This window comes from Haliotis rufescens, unplaced genomic scaffold (assembly GCF_023055435.1).
Source record: "Haliotis rufescens isolate VD_foot unplaced genomic scaffold, xgHalRufe1.0.p SCAF_21, whole genome shotgun sequence".
Classification (NCBI taxonomy): Eukaryota; Metazoa; Mollusca; class Gastropoda; order Lepetellida; family Haliotidae; genus Haliotis; species Haliotis rufescens.
In genome coordinates, this window is record NW_025963902.1 from 1,534,112 (window position 1) to 1,552,024 (window position 17,913).

General features: G+C 41.6%; 1 protein-coding gene across 1 annotated transcript; it reads left to right on the forward strand.

Annotated features, from left to right (window-relative positions):
- The first annotated feature begins 4,801 nt into the window (after positions 1 to 4,801).
- On the forward strand, positions 4,802 to 11,770 carry LOC124116463 (transient receptor potential cation channel subfamily V member 6-like). The gene is made up of 3 exons (XM_046477803.2): positions 4,802 to 4,984; positions 6,224 to 6,379; positions 9,496 to 11,770. Exons 1-3 carry the CDS (start codon positions 4,802 to 4,804, stop codon positions 11,275 to 11,277), a joined length of 2,121 nt encoding a protein of 706 aa, XP_046333759.2. The 3' UTR covers positions 11,278 to 11,770.
- The last annotated feature ends 6,143 nt before the right edge of the window (positions 11,771 to 17,913 follow it).

Genomic DNA, 17,913 nt, shown 5'->3' on the forward strand with positions numbered 1-17,913 from the left:
GTATTTTGTGCACCATTAATAAATAAATTCATCACTGTCCACTCTAACTATTTTAGCACTTGCAGTGCTTTTAAGAACATTAGTGTCAAATAGGTCCACGCTGGCCGGGCGATGTATATCTTTTAATATATTTTACCTCCTGTATAAATTGATGTAATTTTATGTATACACCGCTGGACACTGAAATAAACTATTTTTCTTCTTCTTCTTCTTCTTCTTCTGCTTCTTCTTCTTCTATAATCGGAAGACTGTTCCCGTCATGCACTCATTCCTAAGGATCACTCACTGACTAGACCCTTATAGAAAACAAATCATATTTCGTTTTCTCTTGGTCACACAGCAGATGGAAATGGTTATGTCAAATTGGCTGAGTATGTCTCTGATTGACAGCATGGCTCGCAATAGAAACACAAATCATTGGTAAATAACTGGAGACAGACTTTAAAACAATAACTTCGGGTAGCCTAGTGGTTAAAGCGTTCACTCGTCACGCCGAAGACCTAGATTCGATTCCCGACATGGGTATAATGTGTGAAACCCATTTCTGGTGTCCCCCGCCGTGATATTGCTGGAATATTACTGAAAGCGGCGTAAAACCATACTCACTAACTCTACCACCGTGGCTGGCCGGACGGGGACAGCATCAGCCTCGCTTCCGGAGAACCCGGCAGAGACAGCATTGGAAACTATTCAGGTTTAAAGTAATGACTTTGTGAATATTTTATGTCCGTTTCAGTTACTTTGTCAAACGTGTGTGAACACACACAATTGAATAGAAGTAAATAAACGTGTACTCACCTGGTATTGGGAATAAGTCAGTTATACCCTTTCCTTCTCAGTGCATTGACATCAATTGGCATATTTTATAGACGTTGTGGCCTGACTAATTAGTAGCCTGTACTAATTATATTTATATAGCAATTTAGGGATGTATTATTGCTCAAAATATTATCCAGAATTTTCAACAATATCCTCTGAAATCCGACTTAGTCTGATATATCAAACAACATGTACAACTTGTCCCATACAATATCCTGGCCCCCACCCAAACACGCTCGAGGATACACATTGTTGGTTGGTTTGTGGTTTAACGCCGCACTCAGCAATATTCCACCTCTATGACGGCGGTCTGTAAATAATCGTCTGGACCAGACAATCCAGTGATTAATATCATGAGCATCGATCCACACAATTGGGATCGATGACATGAATCAACCAAGTCAGCGAGTCTGACCACCCGATCCCGTTAGTCGCATCTTACGACAAGCAAGCATTCATCTGACGATGGTTTTTATCATATATACGGAGTTACGTATTTAGAAGTAATACACCTAAGTGTTGTCAAAAGATACTCGTGTTCAACAACGTTTTAGTTGCAATATGGCGATACAATTTTTTGTAAATTTCAATTTGGTGACTGCCAACAAAAGCACGAGGGTACCACAGGTCACTGCAAGATAACAATCAAGACTGATGGCATCCGTCTCATCTGTCGAGGGGGCGGTCGGGTAGCCTAGTGGGTAAAGCGTTCGCTCGTCACGCCGAAGTCCCGGGTTCGATTCCCGACATGGGGACAAGGTGTGAAGCCCATGTCTGGTGTCCCCCGCCGTGATATTGCTGGAATAGTGCTAAAAGCGGCGTAAAACCATACTCACTCGTTGATCGAGTCCTCTCCCTTTGCTTATTCTAATTTGATACTTGCAGCACAGATATGTGTATGGAATTCGAGACTTCAGTCCAGTCTAGATGTCCTACGTTCTTAGCTCCGTAACAGTCACAACACATGAGTATGACACGCCTGATCCAGCCTTGTTACTGACTTGAGATAGGGGTACTACCTGATTAACTGTTTCTATGTAATAAAAGGAAACAGAACGTCCAAGACGCATTTTCTGTATTTTTCAGATAATGCACTTATATAAAATAGTATATAATAAAATATGATATTTCACTCATAGGGCCTGTTTTCCTAGGACTGGTTATAATTATTAACAGTAGGTTATACATCATACAGCTGCAGTATTTCAAAGAGTTGAATCAAACTTGCCTTGTCTGCCAATTTCTCTGAAATTAGTTCCCTCAAATAGCATATTGTAAAATTGGATCGACTTTTGAACAATTAATTTATTTGAATTATCTAACAGTTTGCTGTTTTTTACAGGTATGGTACTTTAACTAAAACATCAACATACTAAGTAATTGATGTTCTTGAATTTATAAAAGTTGCCTTATCCTTATTTAATGTGGTATGTATAAACGCTACGTTTTGAAATGGAAATTGGAGCAGTTGATCTGTAGCAAGGACATGCCCCGTGGATAATAGTGTCATGGCGGTAGAGTACGGACGCCCTGCACAGTGACCTTGATGACATTCCGTCGTGCCTAGATGACAGGGGCATTTCATCATGCTTTCAGTCACTAGTTTGTCTGGTCCAGACTCGGTTATTTACAGGCTGCCGTGATAAAGCAGGGCTATTATTGGCTGCGGCGTTGAACGACATTCACCCGCCCTAATATGTACGTATACATATGTTGTGCATGATGTGGAAAATCCTTAAAAACAAGGCCCCCAGCCTTGTGCCACAGGACTTACGCTATTAAACCGGCACAAGCAAGCACCGAAACACACACACACACACACACACACACACACACACGCACGCACGCACGCACGCACGCACGCACGCGCGCGCGCGCCGAAACACACACACACACACGTACATGCACATGTCGCTACCGAAATGCAATAACCAGAAACGTGACGTTAACCCCTATCCCCCCACATGAATGTGCCACATAATCCATTACAGACATAGTGGTGATTTAAAGTTTGCTCTTACAGTGTAAGTGTTAATTAACTTTAAAGGGTGTCTGGACACGGAAATTGGTAGTCGTAGCGAGGTTCATTCAGTTGTTTAAACAGATCTTGTTTGCCTGCAAATTCAAATTTAATAATATAGTCATAGCGACCTATTTGGGACAACCATTGTCTAAATGACCATTTATTCCAAAGGCTAATTACTCTGTAGACATGAAATGTATACGTCAAGAATCACTTATGCCATCACTTATAAGATGCTTAATTCATTGTTAATCCCCATTGTATACATACGAGTGGCCCAGTCGTCTAAGGCGCCGCGATTCGCTGTGCAGAGTTGCGTCCCTTGGTTACGCCAGAAACCTATGAGTGTGGGTTCGAATCCCGGTTCGCCCCGATTATGTTTCTCGGTTTGTAAGCACCATACCCGTGCTCGTGGGTTTCACCGAAGTGGTAAACGTCTGAGACCAGCATCACTCCGGGCTTTCCTCCCACCTTAAGCTGACACGCCGTGATATAACTGGAATACTGTTAAAAGCGGCGTTAAACCCAACTCACTCACTCACTGTATATACTGCAAGCCAATTGCTCAATTGCCAACAGTTGTCAATTCCTACCGTGAACCGTAAACCGACGCCTTGCACGTGTATGCAGAAACATCATCAACAATACGTGTGTCTGTAACACATGCATTACCCGTTGTTAATCTGCATCAATCCAGCAAAAAATGACTTCACAGAGTAAACCCAACTGTTTCACACAAGCTCTTTAATACTTAGATCGGGAATCATAATCAACACCAGAGAGTTCAGCAGATGCCCGCTAACCGAAGTCGTTAACATAGTCAAAGGGAGACAACTCTTGCGTAACTGTTACATTAGCCGCTGAAAACTTTCTTGCACTTTACTTGGGTCGGCCATTATGGAAATAATTAACTCGAACGCTTTTCTTGTTTCGTTGCTGTGTGAAACTCACTACAAAAACTCCAGCTGAACCAGGCCGTGAAATTGGAGTATGACCGAGATAACTTGCCTGTGGCATCGTTCTAGTTATGTAACACGCCGGATCTCGTACGTACAGTTTTGACCCGTGAAGAACCGGGGTAGAATATTTTAATAGGTCTTCAGCAACCCATGCTTGCCGTAAAAGGCAACTATGCTTGTCGCAAGAGGCGACTAACGGGATCGGGTGGTCAAGATCGCTGACGATGCATGTCATCGTATCCCAATTGCGTGGATCGATGCTCATGATATCAATCACTGGATTGTCAGGTCCAGACTCGATTATTTACAGACCGCCGTCATATGGCTGTTATATTGCTGAGAGCGGCGTTAAACAAATAAACAAACATACAATTTGTGTACATTCTGGTCGTTATGACAAGATTCGGTGGGAGTTGAGAAACAGTTGAATTAATCTGAATTTAGTTTCCTTGTTAAAAGCACTTCAGGGGAGTTAGGGGAAATTAAAATGTAAGCAGTCATATTACAGAACTTATTACACTCATAACGCTTATCAAACACAAACACAAACAGGCCAGTGTAACATATCTAAAACAGACATATCACGAAATATCCTTACCACGTTCTGTACGTAACACATTTTAAGTATAAAACAGTTTGATTGTTGTATTCAAACCTTGATATCCTCCTAAAATATAAATTGTCAATGCAAGAGAATAAACCACCGAAACAGATTCTATTTGGCGTAAAGGGCAAATAGCTGTGAAAATTATATGAGTGGACCACTGACACACGTGATGACACCAGGTGTTCCAAGCTAACTACATCGAACGACAATTTTGAAACTAGGCGGGTCAACCTGTGAATTAACAAAATATCATGTAACTATAACAAACCACTGAAAGAAGAACATACTAAAGTACTTAAAGTACATTAATGTAGATGCATCCCTAAGTTCCTTGAACACTGTGACGAACCCCTATGTTCAGACACATCTGCATCCTTAGCACATCCACCCGAGATGAGATACATCCACATCCTACAGCAACCGCTGACTCACATCCAGCAAAAGGAAGCAACAACCCCGATGGCGAGGTCTGTGTCAACGTATCACGTCTCCAAACTCCGCACAATGCAGTCACGACAGGATGTCAACAACTTGACCCGAACACTGCACGAGCTTTCCCTGAAGACTGCAACCACAGTATCCGTCTTCTGGGCCATATGACGTCGGACTGCATCCTAGAAAATGGTGTTGCTTCTCTTAAATGTAACATCTGTTTGTCCATCAGCCTCAGTCTCTACCATTAACTATTGTATCCTGTCATATATGTTTTGAAGAATACATTTTCGATCACTGCTTCAATAAAATGTTTTTGTTTCTGAAAGGGATGTGACGTTGAGGAGGCCTTGTGGTTAAACGTTCATGTGCCACGCCAAAGGCCCGGGTTCGTTTCTCCTCTATGGTACAATGTGTTAGACCTTATCTCGGGTGTCCCCACCGAGATATTGCTGGAATATTCCTAAAACGGCGGAAAATCATACTCACTCACTGAAAGGAATCCGCGTCACAATGTAACGTTCTTTACAACACATTTTCCCCATAGTAACAAACATTTCCATCGCGAAGTTAGTTTTTGGTCATAAACTGGCGTTACACTGCAATTCACTTGCAGAGTTGTCTACCTTAGACATCCCAGAAACCTATGATCTTTGGTTCGAATCCCAGATTTGCAATGATTATGTGTTTTGACTCATCAGCACTATATCCATATCGTGGCATTCGCCAACGTTGTAACGTCTAAAAACCTGCACCACTTCGATTTTCCTCACCCATCAAGCTAACACGCCTTTAACTGATATACTGTTCAAAGCGGCGTGAAACACAAATCACTCCAAAGTATACAACTCTGTTATGAAATCATTATCTTCACAAACTGTAAATCGAATTTTGACGCGTTAAACTTGACGTCACTTTCGTGAAAAAGCGCAAATGTCGTAATATATGACATTATTTAAGTTGACAATACATACTTCAGGCGTTTCTTTAGTAAAATACGTTGCTCTCTCTCTCTCTCTCTCTCTCTCTCTCTCTCTCTCTCTCTCTCTCTCTCTCTCTCTCTCTCTCTCTCTCTCTCTCCAACGCGTAGGACGTTGCTAATAATATCAGTCATCTGTTTGTTGGGTCCAGATTTGATTGGGTTCACAAAGACCATGAACCCTAACAAAATTAGAGTGACTATTTCAAAGAACACATGTAACTCCCGCCATGCAACAGTGTCATAACTAGAACCGTTGTCAACAACAAGTATTGTTGCGACTTAACTCTTTCATGCTCCTCTCGTTAACATTCACAATATCTGTTCTGAACTATTCACTAGTGAGTGGTTGTTACCTGTCGTTTCCAGGTGAGCACTGTCCTACTGACGCCTGTAATATCCAGGCAAGGCGAGGGCTGACAAAGGCCTACTATTTGAAGTGTATTGGTGTGCTCCAAATGGTCCAACAGTGTATGTGCGTTTTGGCGCGTGGTGGGCACGTTCGTCTTTGGGTGACCATATGCATCCGGCATAGTCAGGATATCACCATCTGTCTGAAGGTAATCAGTCATATCCGTGTGTGTAGTGAGTGAGTGAGTGAGAATGTTTTAACGCCGTTTTTAACAGTATTCCAGTTATATCACGGCGTGCCACCTTAATGTGTGTGGAAAGACTGACGCAATGCGGGTGTTACACGTTTACCACTTCGGTGAAACCCACGAGCACGGGTATGGTGCTGACAAACCTAGAAACATAATCTGGGCGCACCGGGATTCGAACTCACGATCATAAGTTTCTGACGTTTCCTAGGGTACCAGCTTGGACTTAGTCGCTTAGACGCGCCAGAAACCTTTAAATGTGGCTTCGAATAGAGGCTTCGACGTGATGACCTTACTAGGTTTGTCAGCACCATATCCATGAACGTGGATTTCAACGAGTTAAATGCCAGAAGACTTCGGAATTTCCTCCAACACCTAGAATATCTGCGGTGATATAACCTAACTTACTTATTTTTTTATAGTAGTACTATCCCATTTTATTGAAGTCAATCAAAACCTGTTTTATACATCTATCCACGCAATTAATGAGGTGAGGTGAAATTGGGTTTAACGTCGCGTCCAAGATTATTGCACTTATATAGCGACACTTATAGCATGCACGTGTGTGTGTGTGTGTGTGTGTGTGTGTGTGTGTGTGTGTGTGTGTGGCTGCTTGTACTAGTCCAGACTGATGCCGATTTATAGTGCTAGCCCACTGAGATACCATGCCGCTGTTTAACATGAATATCCCACTCAGACACAGTATACTGACTCCGAGCCGACCAGTCCTTGTTTTACCCCCTTTAATGCCGAGCGCCAGACAGGGTAACATCTTTTAACATCTTTTGGTATGACGCGGCTGGGGATCGAACCCCGGACCTTCCGCTCTCCGGGCGGACGCTCTACCACTAGATCACGGAGGCGGTCCGCAATTAATGAATGAATATGAACATGAGTCGAGTAAGGGCGCTCTCACTTCCCAGAAACAGTGCCACACGCGGCCGAGAGTGTATTAGCCATGCCCTCCACAATCTACATCGTCATACAACCGCATGACACATTTCCACATTAACACATTTCCACATTAACACTTTCCACGTACCACATTTCCACATTAACACATTCCCACATTAATCCATTTCCACATTAACACATTTCAACATTTCACATCAACATATTTCCATATTACCACTTTTCAGCGTACCACATTTCCACATTAACACATTCCCACATTAATCCATTTCCACATTAACACATTTCCACATTTCACATCAACATATTTCCACATTAACACTATAACTTATTTCCACATAACGAATTTCCACATTGACACATTAACACATTTCAACATAACACGTTTCAACATACAGTAAACTACGGTTATAACGAACTCAAAGAGACCTCTAACTTTCGTTTGTTATAACCGTAGTTCGTTAAAAGCATATATACAGCATAACTACAGCAAATAGTCGGGACAAAAAAACCCAGCTTACACACACAGAGAAGTATACAGTGGCTAGAGCTTACAAATGGAATGTACATACACTGTTCGTCTTTCTGATGATAAGAAACATTCAATAGAAATTTACATGCAGCGAAATACAATCATATTGCATATTCATTGAAATATAAAGCTCAGCTGCCTAAATGTGTATAAAAGCAATATCACACATTTAAGATAATGGAGCAGATTATCTAGATACATCAATGCATGTGCATACAATGTATAACGCTCGAGTGCCTAAGTAAACACAATCTGGGTTACCGTATATAAGTATAACAGTACATGGTCGCATTATCAGCTGTGTACACTAAGGCTCAAGAACTTGCAATTGAAGACGCTCACTAATCTGGATAATACGCCTACACGCATATACGACACACAGGGGCATTGACACAAGGTATTATAACGGCTCCACAGCCTGAGAAACCGACCCATACACCCGTATATACACTGCATATGAACATTATCGCCTCTGTATTATAACGGCTCGCAGGTCGACTGTACGACAACAACCTTGGTCTTCTCCTGTTTTGTTTGTTTGTTGTTTAAAACACTCAGCAATATTCCAACTTTATGACGGCGGTCTGTAAATAATCGAATCTGGACCAGACAATCTAGTGATTGATATCATGAGCATCGATCCACGCAATTGGGATACGATGACATGCATTAACCAAGTCAGCAAGCCTGACCATCCGATTCCGTTAGTCGCCTCTTACGACAAGCATTGTCGCCTTTTACGGCAAGCATAGTCCCCTCTTACGGCAAGCATAGTCTCCTCTTACGGCAAGCACAGTCGCCTTTTACGGATCTTCACGGGTCTACAAACATTTGCTACCAAGAAGTACCTCCCTACAAACATTATAGTGGCTCTCCAGCATGACGACAAGCATTTGCCATACATAGCAGGCTGACAACGCCCAGCGTCTTGAAACATTTGAAACATACAGAACAAAATTAGGCATTTACACCATAAGTATCAGAACACACATAATAAACTAATGGAAAACGTAACCCTGATTCATTCAAAGTGGTGTAAATGTTATATTATTGAGCTAACAACATTATTTGTGATTCGTCCGAACATTCGTATTGCTGGGCGTCGGGGTCGCGTGTTGTGCTTTCTCAACCCTTTGCGTACTGTTCTGCCAATAATTGGTCTCAATCTAGGAATTGTTTGAGCTGTTAAAGTCACAGCGTGGTATCGATTCATGCACCAACGGAATATGGTTGTCTTGTTGCCGTGTCGTACCACGTGGGCGACCGGCGCGTGGCAAGTCATGGGTGTTGCCTTGTCGCTGAAGATCACAACCTTCAAGTCGAGGAGATGTCTTCATGAATACATATTACTGGATGCATTATTTAATCTTAAAATAAGTATGGCGAAACTGCCACCCGAACCCACGATCTTGCATCTCCGAATAGGGAATTGTGGCGCACGAAACGAGACATGTGCTCAATATACGTGTTAGGTATATCTACTGTAGAAACATTCAAAGCGGTTCCTTCCTCTCTGAAAGTTTCTTCTGGAAGTAATTTGGAAATTTGTCACAAGTGGAATCTCTTCTTCATATGTTTATAGATATATAGATATAATTTCAATATTACTTTCAAGAATTATTTTATATTCCAGGTAGTGGAACTTACAAGCATGGCGACTCTCGACGAGAAAATGTGGAGAAAAACAACTAAGAAAAATGAGATAGATGTGTTGTGTGCAGTCAACATGTCATCAGACGTACAATTCACGTTTGATGCAGGAGTAGAGAATAAAAACAAAAACACGATTCTACATTGTATAACCGTGGCAACCGTCTTGAAGGAAAATAAACAATATTACATAGAGCTATTTGACACAATACTTGAAGCCTACATACAATGGAAGCTACGAAGTGAGACGCAAGACAGTGCAGAAGACGTTAGGTATAGGGCGATCCAGCACATCACCACAGGGGTGGAGAACAATCAGAAGCTATCAGTTCTGCATCTTGCATTGAAGAAAGGATGTGTTGACATTTCAAAGAAGATTCTTCAAATGGAGAACATAAACTGCTTTAACTTTCAAAAGGGGATACGTGAATATAGAGATAGGAAACGAGTCACAGGAAAGTTCTATGATGTGACCCACATTCTCCCGCTCGGAACTTGGAAACCATCGCAAGAAATCACCAGCAACAGAGTTGAACCAGAAGACCCACAGTCATTCATGACCAACTTTGGAAGACCAAAACACTTACACGTTCTAATGAACTTTAAAACCTTAGATCTGGATCCCGTGAAAGAAATAATCAGCATTTATGGTTCAGTGATATACTGGATATATATGCCCTGGACACTCATGCATGTCTTGCACATCAGTTTCTTCACATATACTGGTATTTCGCTCTTGGGTATGAAGCTTGACGCAGGCAACACCCAATCAGGTTCAGGGACTCTTCTGGAAGGCGTTCTGTATTTCCTTGTTCCACTTGAACCTGCCTTGTTCTTCTTCTGGTTTATATACACGGTGATCAGCCTCTCAATCCAGGCATTCAGATATTCAATAGGGTCTTCAAGTTTGATACCAATGTTAAGCAGAACAATTTTCTCGATCTTCAATTTTGGATATTGTGTTCTGGTATTTGTGTTTTTAGATGCATATCGCAAGGATGGTCCCGACCAACACATCCTCCTCTCAATTACCCTGTCCCTTGGTTGGTTGATGACTTTGGAATTTGCGAGGGGTTTTCAACAGTTCCACTATTTTCAAGACATAGTCTGGTTTGTTGTTTTCTCGCTTGTAACTTTTATGCTTGTATGTGTCATCTTTCTTCTTGCCTTCACCTGTGCGTTCCACGTGCAGATACAACTGACATCAAGCGGTATGAGTTTTGGATCCTCTATGTTTAAATTGTTCCAAGCCCTTATTGGAGAAGATGCGATATTTTCTGATGAATTTGAAGCATCCATCGCGAAATTTGGGGGTTCAGTCGTGTACTTGAAGATTATGTTCATCTTCTACTCGATACTGTGCACTATTATCTTTCTCAACTTTGTAATAGCAACTGTAAACGATGTATATTCGGCTCTGGTCAAACACAAAAGACATCTGTGGGCAAGCCATTCGTTGATGCTTGGGGTGTATCTACATCTTTGCTTGCCCTGGCTGGTGAACATGGTTATCAAACGAAAGATTAAACACGGTCCTCTGGGTACAGATCTTGGTCTACATACAGGAGTACGCTGGTTCGTTGCTGTCCCGGACGTAACAAGGGGAACAGGTCCTGAAACCGATATACTTGAACAGGTGGATATTTCTCAGCGACTTGACAAAATAGAAGAACGACTACACAAACTGGAAACTGTAACACGTCGACTTGACAAAATAGATGACAGTCTTCAAAGAATAATCAAATCCATCCGACCTGATGAATAAGTATTTTATGACTTGGCTTCTTAAAGATTTATCATAAGCATATTTGAACATGTTTGGGTTTTAAACATGTTAAAGTTTAGAATATAAACACGTTGAAACATTTTTCGAACTCAAACACATTTAAAGTTAAAACATGTTTAGAATATTAAAATATATTAAAATATGCAAATGAAATTCACACTGTCAGGCACTTATAACAGGTCAGGTCATAACAGATATACCACCAGGACTTCAACGAACTAAGGACAATATTAACATAAAAATGTACAACTTAACAGAACTCGGCCAATGGTGACTTGGTAAAGTGACGCTTGTGATGACAACAGTTTCCGTAGAGTAGGCGGTAGCGTGAAGGACAAGAGATCAGGAGGTTGGAAGTTCGTATTCCGTGGAGGTTTATAAGTCTACGTGTTCATAAATGTGACGTTGCTATATGACCAATTCCCCTACCTAAAGCTGACAATGAAAGTTACACCTGATTACTACGATAGATCCTTAACTAATATTAGTTACCAACACCCACACCCACACCCACATAGCTGGTACCCCTCCCACCCACACCCCTCCCTCCCCCACTCACTTCAGTAACCCCATTAAACGCTACTCAACACATAAAGAACACCCTCTTTTCAAATTACCTACAATGAATTTCAAGCGGGGTATTCACATTTGGACCCTAAACATGTTTAGCTGTTAAACATAATACTAAACATGTTAAGACCTAAACATGTTCATATTTTGGGACAAGGGACGTGTTTAAGTTTGTGTTTGGGATCTAAACACATTTTGGACAGTGTGCGCAAATGGACGTTTCTGTTATTTCTAGGTATAAAGAAATATCTCCATCGGATGCAAAAGTGGTATGTCATCGAACACGTCGGTATAGATATTCGCCTATTAGTATCTCGTCTCCATTAATTAACATGTGAGACGTTGCAAGAACTGTTGACTTCAACCAAATACGTATTATTTTACTGAAATCGGTAAGAGTGGCGGGTATACCGGTAAAGCAGGACATCCTTTCTGCGAACACATGGTGTTGTGACTGTGATCTGTGATCCATTCATGTAATGTTCACCATTATTTTCCCTTTTTCTCCCAATTGAATCTGTATCGGTAGATAATAGAGACAGGTGTTCTCTGGTGTCTATGGTTCATGCTTACAGAGACAACACACACAGAGCTTAACAACATAGAGCTATGGAGACACATTAGGCCAGTCGATTTCTCATGTCTTAATACCCGTTTATGTCCATAAGTAATAAAACGGCATTTAAAGGGGTAATGTCAGATCAGATATATTCAAACATATTCAGCATCGGTCCCATATAATGCATCTCTGTCATTATGCATGGCAAGTCATTGAGGGAAATGTATGACATCCGTATTGATCATCTTCAGAATTGCCGTATTTCAAAAGTTTGAAATAGACGTACATGTAGGAATGGTTACATTTCCGAAATGGTTGTATTCACGCTCCATGTTCATATTGTTAATGCCTTGTTTTGGTACTTTGGTACTTTCAAACTTATTTTTGATCACTTATTTCTCTTTTTGGGTACAAGCACACTCTGTGGGTATTGACACATTTCAAGAGGAGAATAAATGGACAATATTAATACGTTACCTACAACACATCATGAGTGCTGTGTAAACATTGTTTACTATCTATGTCTTACCTATGTCGACAGGTTGAGGGCCAGCAACAGAGAATACTACACTCATTCCTTTTTTACGATTAGATAGACAGATACGATAGAAAAGGGTATCTAACTAGAATAAGCGTGGTATTTTATTTATTACCCACGTTAAATGTGTATTTTGGTGTATATAAAATGAAATAAAATGTGTCGGTCACTGGCACCGACGGCGTCCAAGCTGTGCAGTCAAATGTGTTCTGTGTCCTTCCTCTATCAGCTGAAGTGGAAGAGGGAAATCAGAATGCTCGCCAAAGACGTTTATGTCAACTCTACGCCCTAAGACGTGAAAATCAACAACCTCAAGTCGGCTTGCATGTCAGCGACAGCTTTGAACGAAGGGCAAGGTCACCATCGGAATAAAAAGAGAACCGCGATCTACTCACGGCGTTTGACGCTAGAGATCAATAGGACATGTAATTGTTTGGGATGTTTTGGGCCAGAAAAAACAGAAGTTAGGCACACTTCCACGGAGTTATCGAATGGTTTGTATCGGAACTATTGACTCCGAGCGATCTGGTCGTGCAGTCGTGTATACTCATTCATGAACAAACACCTTCGGAATGCGACAAAATACTCTTCGCAACCGGAGCATCCAACGTCAGTGTAGATATCTGTCCAGATAGTTAAACTGAGTTCAATTCACCACGCCTAACCTTTCACGTTAGATAAAATTGAAAGTCGCGAAAGTTGTCGGATGCGTCACGATCATAGGGACCCTCGATCTATCGGTCGTCGTACAATGCAAATGGATACAGCTTGATTACTAGTATATAATGTCTGTAGAAGCTCTATACATGACTGATATCGAATGCAAGCGAATTTGATGCGTGTGACTATCGTGTTCGGTTCAATAAAGTGTTCGTAATTGTCTTTCGCTTTCATGAGATTCCTTCAGTTCTGTCTTGTAGTTGTAGTTGTAAAAGTGAACGACCTCTCGTGCTTTTATATTAATAAAAAAGTAGTGCCGGTGTGACAGGGGTCACGGTTATCAAATCAAAACGAATAAATCGAGGTCAGCCTTGTACGACACACGTGTGACATACGGACGTAGTATCCTACCGCCTGTGTTTTCACCACGTGGGTAATAATATCATATAATTTCCATACTTGCATTGTGAATAGGCAGTGACCTTGTTGAAATGATAAGAATTTGTTAACATTATCACCAGGCCATTAGTGTCCACCTCTGTGATATTGCTGGAATATTGCTAAAAACGGCGAAAAACCATACTCACTCACTCACTCAGAACATGAGGATTCGGTTAGCGATTCGTACATTGTTTTTGTAGATGTATAATTTAGTTAGAATGAAAATCCGGTTGAGAACGTCATTTCGAGTTTTCTAAACTTATTGGCATCATACGCACATCTACCATACTAAGATCCTCAACGTATGTATAACTACTAACCTCATCTGTATATGAATGTTTCTGTACTAAACACTACCGTGTGAAGAGATGTCGGGTTGCATGCTTGCACACTACAGTAAACTACGGTTATAACGAACACGCTTATAACGAACTGACGGATATAACGAACTTACTTTTGGTCCCGACTACTTGCTGTAGTTATGCTGTTTATGTACTAATTACGAACTACGGTTATAACGAACTAAAATTAGTAGTCCCTTTGAGTTCGTTATAACCGTAGTTTACTGTACTATGTTTAAACGTTGTTTCTTCGTACACAACAGTGCTGATTTGTTCTAGACAATGATATTTAAGCCAATGTTTTCCTACCTATCCCACCCTGGAATCACGTTATTTCCATATTTTCAAACACTTGGTGTATATATGATACAGAAAACATACAGAAAGCGCACAAGTGAGTGAGTGAGGTTTAACGCCACTTTTAACAGTATTTCAGTTATATCGCGCCGTGTCAGCTTAATGTGGGAGGAAAGCCCGAAGTGATGCAGATCTCAGACGTTTACCACTTCGGTGAAACCCACGAGCACGGGTATGGTGCTGACAAACCTAGAAACATAATCGGGGCGAACCGGGATTCGAATCCACAATCATGGGTTTCTGGCGTGCCCAAGGGACGCAACTCTGCACAGCGAATCGCGGCGCCTTAGACGACTGGGCCACCCATGCCCCCCTGTCTGAACAGGTGATTCATTGGGAATATAATGTATGTATAATTATAAAGGAATATAAAGAGGATATTTCATATATCACGTGACACATGGAATATCCAAACCTATATATTCTACCAGATTTTTTCCCATTACAAATGTGAAACCTTGAAACATAAATTCTCCCTAGCTAACACCCTGGGACGTTTCACCACCCATTGAGTATAGGCTTGTCATCTTCTGACACTTGAGTGAGTGAATTTTACGTCATAACGGCACCAGATCAGTCTTATATTGACGAGAACAGTTGATACATAATCACTATTAAGTTCAAATAAAAGAGGGAATGTTTCAACTTTCAAAAGGTCAACCTTTCACCTATGTCGAGCAATATTCCAGCAACTCCAGCCTATGATGTCTACATTTTACAACTTGTTGAGGTACCATCGAGCATGCTCATTCTACAAAGGCGGTATACGACCCTTGCCCAAAAGGTAACGCGGTAAAGTTTTCAAACATTTCCGAAAGACACACAAATGATGCAATATGTTAATTATACCATATGTCCCATGTGTTTGTTTTTCAGGTAAGCAACTGAGGGTTTTGTCTTGATTTTCATATAGGTTTGTCATGATTAGATATGATTAGAAACCCTTTAATTGATATCTATAGTGCAACGCTAAAACTTATAAAGGATTTTGAATTGTCTTGTCGCTACACCGAGCAACTAGGGGTAAATCACGGATATTGCCAGCCGATTTAGCGCTTGTACACATCCTTTGAGTTATAAAATATACCTCGGTCGTAATTTAAAGGCAATGATAAGCGAAAGCTGTGGTCACTTGGCTCCCCAGCATGCCTTAACAATATGATGTTTTACTTTGATGTACAGATAAAGTGTATTACTGCGTATATATCTAAACTATCTATAAATGAATATGTTCATCAATTATGTTTTATGTTATGGCTGAGTGGTTTTATCATCTCTCAAAAATCGTCTGTCTGTCTTTATGTGCTCCTCCTAGTCCTACCCCCATGAGATGCTCCTGAGATGAACCAGCTAGATGATGAGTCGCAAGCCAATATGCCCAGGATGTTTGTGGCATCTGTGTGATGGTGTTTCGTCATCATCAAACGATTGCTCGCTGTCTGCGTCCATCTGCACTCTCGTCCTCCGTACGCCGTGACCACGTGACCACGTGACCATATGTCAGCGAGACTACGCAGGAAACGTCGCATGACCGATGCGGTTCAAGTGACGTCTTCTACTGTATCCGTTATCGTGTTATCAAACTTAATGTATTGACAGTTGTCCAATAACAATGACACAATGGGCCATCACGCGAGTGAATGAATGCGATTTTGCGCCGCCCTTGGTAATATTACAGCAATCTTCACAGTGGCGACCAGAAGAATAATGCCCTCAGCCCCCCCCCCCCCCCCCCCCCCCCCCCCCCCCGTACCCCATGCTTGTCATAGGAGCCAACTACCACTAGGGGGAGAGGGGAGGGGGTAGCCTAGTGGTTAAAGCGTTCGCTCGTCACGCCATCGGTACAAAATGTGAAGCCCATTTATGGTGTCCCCCGCTTGTTATTGCTTGAATATTGCTACAAGCGACGTTAAACCATACGAACTAATGCAGAAGGGGTGAAAACAGTGTGTTTGTGTTTGTGTTCCTGGTCTTACCTGCGGTAACCGCATCTCTGATAAGCTTCCTGTAAACGATTTTGATTTTTCTTATCGCTACACCGAGCAACGGGCAGTTCCACGCCGCTTTCCATATAGATCCCTGATTAGGAACAAACCGCCCTAATAACCCTGTCATAATGTGCATGAATCTTAATCCCACGAAAACTGCAAAAAAATTCCTTTCTCAAAATCATTTGCCTTCAAATATGTGTACTTCTATTTTAGTCCCGTGAGATCCGGGGTAAAATAGGTCTTCAGCAAACCATTCTTGCCGTAAAAGGCGACTATGCTTGTCGTAAAAGGCGACTAACGGGATCGAGTGGTCAGGCTGGCTGATTTGGTTGATGCATGTCATCGTATCCCAATTGCGTGGATCGATGCTCATGATATCAATCACTGGATTGTCTGGTCCAGACTCTGTTATTTACAGACCGCCGTCATATAGCTGTAATATGGCTGTGTGCGGCGTTAAACAACAAACAAACAAACTTCTATTTTAATTAGGCCCTGTGATATGAGACGAATATTGCTTTTTGCGGAGTAAGGTATGTCCTCTCATTCACACAGAGGGGCGGTCGGGTAGCCTAGTGGTTAAAGCGTTCGCTCGTCACGCCGAAGACCCGGGTTCGATTCCCGACATGGGTACAATGTGTGAAGCCCATTTCTGGTGTCCCCCGCCGTGATATTGCTGGAATATTGCTAAAAGCGGCGTAAAACCATACTCACTCACTCACTCACTCATTCACACAGAGCGGGACAACTCTGCATCCTATCATCATCATCTGTCAATATACAATATTAAAATGACAAATAATGGACTGAAGCTACATCCACCGAGGCGGAATCTTCACACGGAGTAAAGTAACTACAAAGGCGGAACTGGAACATATTCCTGGGTGTAGTGGCACATTCTGCGACTGCTGCAGATACTCTTTGATTCTGCAGGGCATAAAAGACAAAATAACGGTGACAATCATATGAATGGATCACTGAAAATCAGTGATGACACCAGGGAGTGGCCAAAAAGGGTGGAACTCCGCAAATGGATTATATTCGCTTTTAAAGAGCTGAAAGTTACACAAATGAATTTGAAGGAAGCAATCAGTAACACTTGGCATTATGCATTGTACATGTGTAAAACACTGATCGATTTCATCTCAGACATGTGGT